The 6080-nt window shown below is 51.2% G+C and overlaps 1 protein-coding gene across 1 annotated transcript; it reads left to right on the forward strand.

Annotated features, from left to right (window-relative positions):
* Positions 1–291: 291 nt before the first annotated feature.
* Positions 292–4897, forward strand: LOC147724642 (uncharacterized). Its single transcript, XM_086967040.1, has 2 exons — positions 292–1791; positions 4561–4897. The coding sequence occupies exons 1-2, from the start codon at positions 292–294 to the stop codon at positions 4828–4830; spliced, it is 1770 nt and encodes a 589-aa protein (XP_086823166.1). The 3' UTR covers positions 4831–4897.
* Positions 4898–6080: the final 1183 nt, after the last annotated feature.

Raw genomic sequence — 6080 nt, forward strand, 5'->3', positions numbered from 1 at the left:
AGGACTAACGGCTCCTTTCTTTTCTTTGTTTTCTCCCGGTACCTCCGAGGACGCCCCAAGAGTAGAAGACCCGGAGAGCCCGCTGACATCGTTACCGGACCTGGACCCCTCTTCCACCCGTGGAGCTGTACCTTTTATTTCTGGATCATTGACTCTTGCTAATCACCCTGTCCTGTACAACCGTACGGAAATAAAACAAACATTGCCCACTATATACGGCCTCCGCGCTTGATATTCCGGTCCGCCACACCCCCACGCACACAGTTGGTGTCAGAAGTGGGATCCGGAGGCATGGAGGCCGTCGTGCAGAAAATGGCCGAGTCCCAGGAGATGTTGGGAAAGCTGATGGAGAAGTTTTTGAAAACTGCTGAAGAAGATCGGGGGCAACTGCATGACGTCCTCAAGGGCCAAGGGGATGCTCACGACCAGGCTATGGGGAAATTAACGGACGTCCTTGGACAACAACAACAAAGACCCATAACCTCCCTCCCCTCAGTAGTCCTACAAAAGTACGTTCCTGGCGATGATCCGGACTACTTTTTTACGAACTTTGAAAGACTAGCACAGGCCGCCTCCTGGCCAGCCGATCGATGGGGGCAATATTTGGGACCGCTACTAACCGGAGACCTCCAAGCGGCCTATCAGCAAGCCAATATACAAGGCAACACACCCTATGATGACATCAAGAAGTGTATCCTGGAAAGGCTGGGCATAGATGACGAGACCTATAGAGTGAAATTACGCCAAGCCAAGGAAGGGCCCCAAGAAACCCCCAGGGCTCTGTCCTTCCGGATTAAAGATCTCGCCAATCGATGGTTACGCCCCGACACCTCCACAAAGGAGGACATCCTAGCAAAGATATATCTCGAGCAATTCCTGGCATCCCTACATCCGGCCACCCAAAAATGGGTGCGACAACATGCACGACTCACCCTCGACAGCGCGGTGGAGATCGCGAGTGCATACAGCCGAGCCCAAGAAACATCCAGGAGCAGAGATGATCATCCCCACCGAGCGCATATCAATGCAGTCAGACCCCAGCGACCCCCTCCTCCAAGGAAAACGGAGCCGCCTTCCCTGCTGCCACCACCGCTCATATACAGACCACCCAATCCGGGTCCACAGTGTTACAACTGCGGCGGTTATGGACATATAGCACGTGTATGTCCACAGAAAGACGAACCCATGGAGATAGGCCTGGTACAGAACTATGTGTGTGCAACACCCGGGGAAAAACCCCCTCCGTTCCGTTGTCCCGTGTATGTAGACGGACATCCCCTCCTGGCTTTGGCTGACACGGGCTGTCGCCAGAGCGTTCTACGGCCCCAGGACCTACCAACCCCACCAAGTCCACCCACAGGAACCGTCGCCATCCAATGCGTACACGGAGACACAAAAAGGTACCCCACCACCCAGGTGCGAGTACGGCACCCAGCTGATCCCGGGACTGAACTCACTGTAGGTCTAATACCAAACCTTCCTGAGCAAGTGATCCTAGGGAGTGACTATGCTGGTCTCCCTAAATTGGTGCACGACACTACAGACTCCCTGAACCAATGGTGGGGAGAAGCACCCTTTTCCGGGGAACAACCGCTGGCTGAAGATCCGACCAAAGCCCGGAAATCCCGTAATCAGAAGAGGCAAGAAAAGCGAAACCACACCACCGCCTACCCGGTGGTTCCCGATGTCCATCCCTGGCAAACAGATAGAGAATTCCGGGCATCGCAACAGGAAGATCCCGTCCTGCAAGAAGCTTGGGGAAAGGCCTTAGAACAGGAAGACCCCCTTCACGTATGTCCCTATTTCTTTAAAAAGAACGGACTACTCTATAGAAAAGGGAACCCAAACCAACCACCACAGCTATTGATTCCCGGACCCTTTAGAGAGAAGGTGCTCTTCCTTGCCCACAGCCATCTCCTAGGGGGTCACTTCAGCGACGAAAAAACCAGTTTGTCCATCCTGGAGAAATTTTATTGGCCCGGAGTACATCAGGAGGTCCGACAATATTGTAGAGAGTGCCCAGTCTGTCAGAGAAACAGTAGATATCGTCCCCCCAGGGCTCCCTTACTCCCTCTACCCCTCATTGATATCCCCTTCACCCGGGTTGGAATGGACATCATAGGCCCCTTACTTCCCTCCCGCAGTGGCTGTCGTTATGCCCTAGTTCTGGTGGATTACGCCACTCGCTTCCCTGAGGCAGTGCCCTTACGCCAACCTACAACACAGACCATAGCTAAAGCCCTCATCTCCATATTCTCACGAGTAGGGTTTCCCAGGGAGATCCTTACGGATCAAGGCACTCCGTTCGTCTCATCCCTAATGAAACAAGTATGTTCAAACCTCGGCATAAAACAGATCCGCACGTCCGCCTACCACCCCCAGACAGATGGGTTGGTAGAGCGATACAATGCCACCCTGAAGTTAACACTGAAGAAAATGTTGGCCTTAGAGGCAAAGAGGTGGGAGGAGATGTTGCCGTTGGCCTTGTTTGCCATTCGGTGCAAAACTCAGAGCAGCACCGGATATTCTCCCTATGAGTTGCTGTATGGTCGACCACCCCGCACCCTTCTGGACATGGCTCAAGAAGCCTGGGAGGCCGAACCTGACAGAACCCGACCCCTGCCAGAATATGTTGAAAATCTAAAAACACATCTCGCCCAGCTACGTGACATTGTCCGTCAGAATATGGAAAACGCACAAGCTAGCCAGAAACGGCAATATGATAAGGGTACCAAACCACGTTCCTTTAACAATGGGGATCTAGTTCTTCTGATGAGACCGTCATCAGATCACAAACTGTTAGGACAGTGGCAAGGACCCTATGCGATTCTTCGCCAAGTGACCCCGGTCACCTACGAAGTAGAGCTCGATCCTGTTCGAGGCACCACACAGGTGTACCATGTCAATCTTCTTAAAAAATGGGAGGGACCCCGACCCGTCCTATCCACCAACGACATGCCAACCCCTTTCTTATTTGAGTCATGCTTTGACCCCGAGATGACTGAAGAACAGAGACAGAGTCTCCGAGAGGCCCTACAACCCCTACAAAGTGTGTTTTCCTCTTCATCAGGTCACACGACCATCACAGAACACAGCATACACACAGAGCCTGGTAAGATTGTACGGCTTCGACCCTACCGGGTCCCTGAAGCCCGTAGGAACGTGATCAGACAAGAAACCGAACTAATGTTGGGTATGGGGATCATTGAGCCTTCCATCAGTGAATGGAATTCCCCCATAGTTCTAGTGCCTAAGCCTGACGGGTCCGTGAGGTTTTGCATAGACTTCAGGGAGGTAAATAAAATATCTACCTTCGACACTTATCCCCTTCCACGGGTCGATGAGATGGTCGAGAGCATAGGGAAGGCCCGATACATATCCACGTTAGATCTCTGCAAGGGCTACTGGCAGATTCCCCTTAGAACACAAGACCGAAAGAAAACTGCCTTTTCTACCCCAGACGGCCTATTCCAATTCACAGTATTACCTTTTGGGTTACACGGGGCACCCGCCACCTTCCAAAGGGCGATGAACCAAGTGTTAAGACCACACTCAGGGTATGCCGGGGCCTACCTCGACGATATTGTTATCTATAGCAATAGTTGGGCGGAACACCTCGATCACCTCAACAAAGTCGTTAGGTCCCTTGGCTCTTTTGGGTTCACCATTAATCCTGCAAAAACCACGCTAGCGGCTACCTCGGTGAAGTACTTGGGCTACCTCCTAGGAGAGGGAATGATACGTCCACAGGCCAAGAAGGTTGAGGCCATTCAATCCATTCCATTTCCCCAGTCTCGAAAAGACCTCCGGGCATTCCTAGGCCTATTAGGTTATTACCGCAGGTTCATACCCAATTTTTCCCAGACTGCAGCTCCCCTCACTGATCTCCTAAGGAAGTCCACAAAAACAGAAACCCTCCTCAAGAATCCCAACCCTGTTCTACTGTTAGCCTTTTCTCGACTCAAAGCAGCATTAACCTCTAAACCGGTATTGGTCAGTCCGGATTATTCACGGACTTTCCTCCTGCAGACAGACGCCTCAGACCAGGGTTTAGGGGCGGTCCTTTCACAGAAAGACGACAAAGGGAACGAGAACCCCATTTTATACCTGAGCCGTAAACTGTATCCCCGCGAAACCAATTATGCTGTTGTAGAGAAGGAAGCATTGGCCATTAAATGGGCGGTGGAAAGTTTAAGGTATTATCTGGAAGGGAGAGAGTTTGTCATCTATACTGACCACGCCCCTCTGGAGTGGATGGCCCGTAATAAAGGACATAACGACCGGGTCCTCCGGTGGTTCCTATCTCTGCAACCGTACAGATTTCGGACATTGCACCGTAAAGGGACTGAACAGGGCAATGCCGATTTCCTCTCCCGTTATCCCATGGCCCACACCCGTACTAGAAAGACAGCTAGGGGAAGGGGATGTGATACGGCGGCCCCACATACCCGTCACACACCACGGTATTGCAGTCCTTCCCGTACGACAGAGACCCCGGCCAGAGCGTCCGTAGTAGCAGCCCAACCCACCAAATGTCCAACCCTCTGTCCTCTGTTCCAGGACCCAATCAGGAACGACGGAAACACGGAAGCACTACCACATGACCCCGGAAGTACCTCCCCCTCACGTGACCAGGACACTAGAAATACCGGACCCAGGAAACAGTCCGGCGTCGGATCGAGCTTGTGGCAGGAGACCCCGACTGGAGCGGTGAAGGAGAGGACGAGCGAAGAGGACGAAGAGTGGTCCGAGGATTGGTGGAGTCCACCGGAGGTTGCTGGGGAGCGGCCGCAACTCAACTTGGAGAGTTGCGGCGGAGCGGGTGAGTGATACGGAACCCCTCTGAGAGCACATTAGGTGCAGTGTAAATAACTCCTTTCTGTATAATTGAACTACCCTTTAGGCTCACGTCGTCACTCGGAGCACTGTGTACATATTGTAAAGCACTCCTCCACGTTGTAAAGAAACCCTTTAATCCTCACGTCACACCATCCTACACCCCTACTGTTTCTCGATACCCAGCTTGTGTCCATCCCTACCCTAACCCTTCCGACCCCTCCTCACTTTCGCCTTCCTACCCCTCACACTTCCCGGTGCTGGTAACAGGGATTTGACGAGAGAAGTCCGGCAGGACTAACGGCTCCTTTCTTTTCTTTGTTTTCTCCCGGTACCTCCGAGGACGCCCCAAGAGTAGAAGACCCGGAGAGCCCGCTGACATCGTTACCGGACCTGGACCCCTCTTCCACCCGTGGAGCTGTACCTTTTATTTCTGGATCATTGACTCTTGCTAATCACCCTGTCCTGTACAACCGTACGGAAATAAAACAAACATTGCCCACTATATACGGCCTCCGCGCTTGATATTCCGGTCCGCCACACCCCCACGCACACACTGTGTTATTCAGTCATGCCAAGAAATTTCATGAATTCTTCTTTATTTGTTGGCGGGGCCAAGTTTTGTATACCTTCAATTAACTCATGTTTAGGTTCCACACCATTCCCAGAAATAGTGTGCCCAAGATAGTCAATGCAAGATCTCCTGAATTTACATTTGGCTAACCTGACAGTGAGGTTATGTTGGCTAAACCTCTCTAACTCTTGTCGTAATCTTAAATCATGTACCTTACCATCTCTCCCAAAGATTAAGACATCATCTTGATGAATGTTAACACCAAGTTAACCTCGCAACCCTTTCTCTAACACTCTTTGAAACACCGACGCTGCCGATACCAACGCAAACGACAACCTAACAAATCTGAAGGTCCCGAAAGGAGTAATAAAGGCAGTGTAGTCTTTAGATTCATCATCCAATTTAATTCGGTGATAGGCGGATTTGATATCCACCGTTGAAAACACCTTGGCATCCTTCAACAACATGAGCATATCCAATATTTTGGGAAGGGGATACCTATCTTCAATGACCTGTATATTAAGAGCTCTCAAGTCTATGCATAAACGCAGACTACCATCAGATTTGCGGGCTGCGACAACTGGCACCAACCATTGCATCCCTTCAACTTCTTCAATTATACTTTCAGACTTTAATTTTTCCTAACTGCTTTTTTGTTGGACAGGCCACA

Source organism: Lissotriton vulgaris, chromosome 4_1 (assembly GCF_964263255.1).
Source record: "Lissotriton vulgaris chromosome 4_1, aLisVul1.2, whole genome shotgun sequence".
NCBI lineage: Eukaryota > Metazoa > Chordata > Amphibia > Caudata > Salamandridae > Lissotriton > Lissotriton vulgaris.

What these genes read in the sequence shown, in the direction of transcription:
- LOC147724642 (XM_086967040.1), top strand. Translation starts at nt 292, where the DNA reads ATGGAGGCCGTCGTGCAGAAAATGGCCGAGTCCCAGGAGATGTTGGGA. An exon ending in AACAGGAAGACCCCCTTCAC is followed by an intron (nt 1,792 to 4,560) that starts GTATGTCCCTAT and finishes CCTCTGTTCCAG; the next exon opens with GACCCAATCAGGAACGACGG.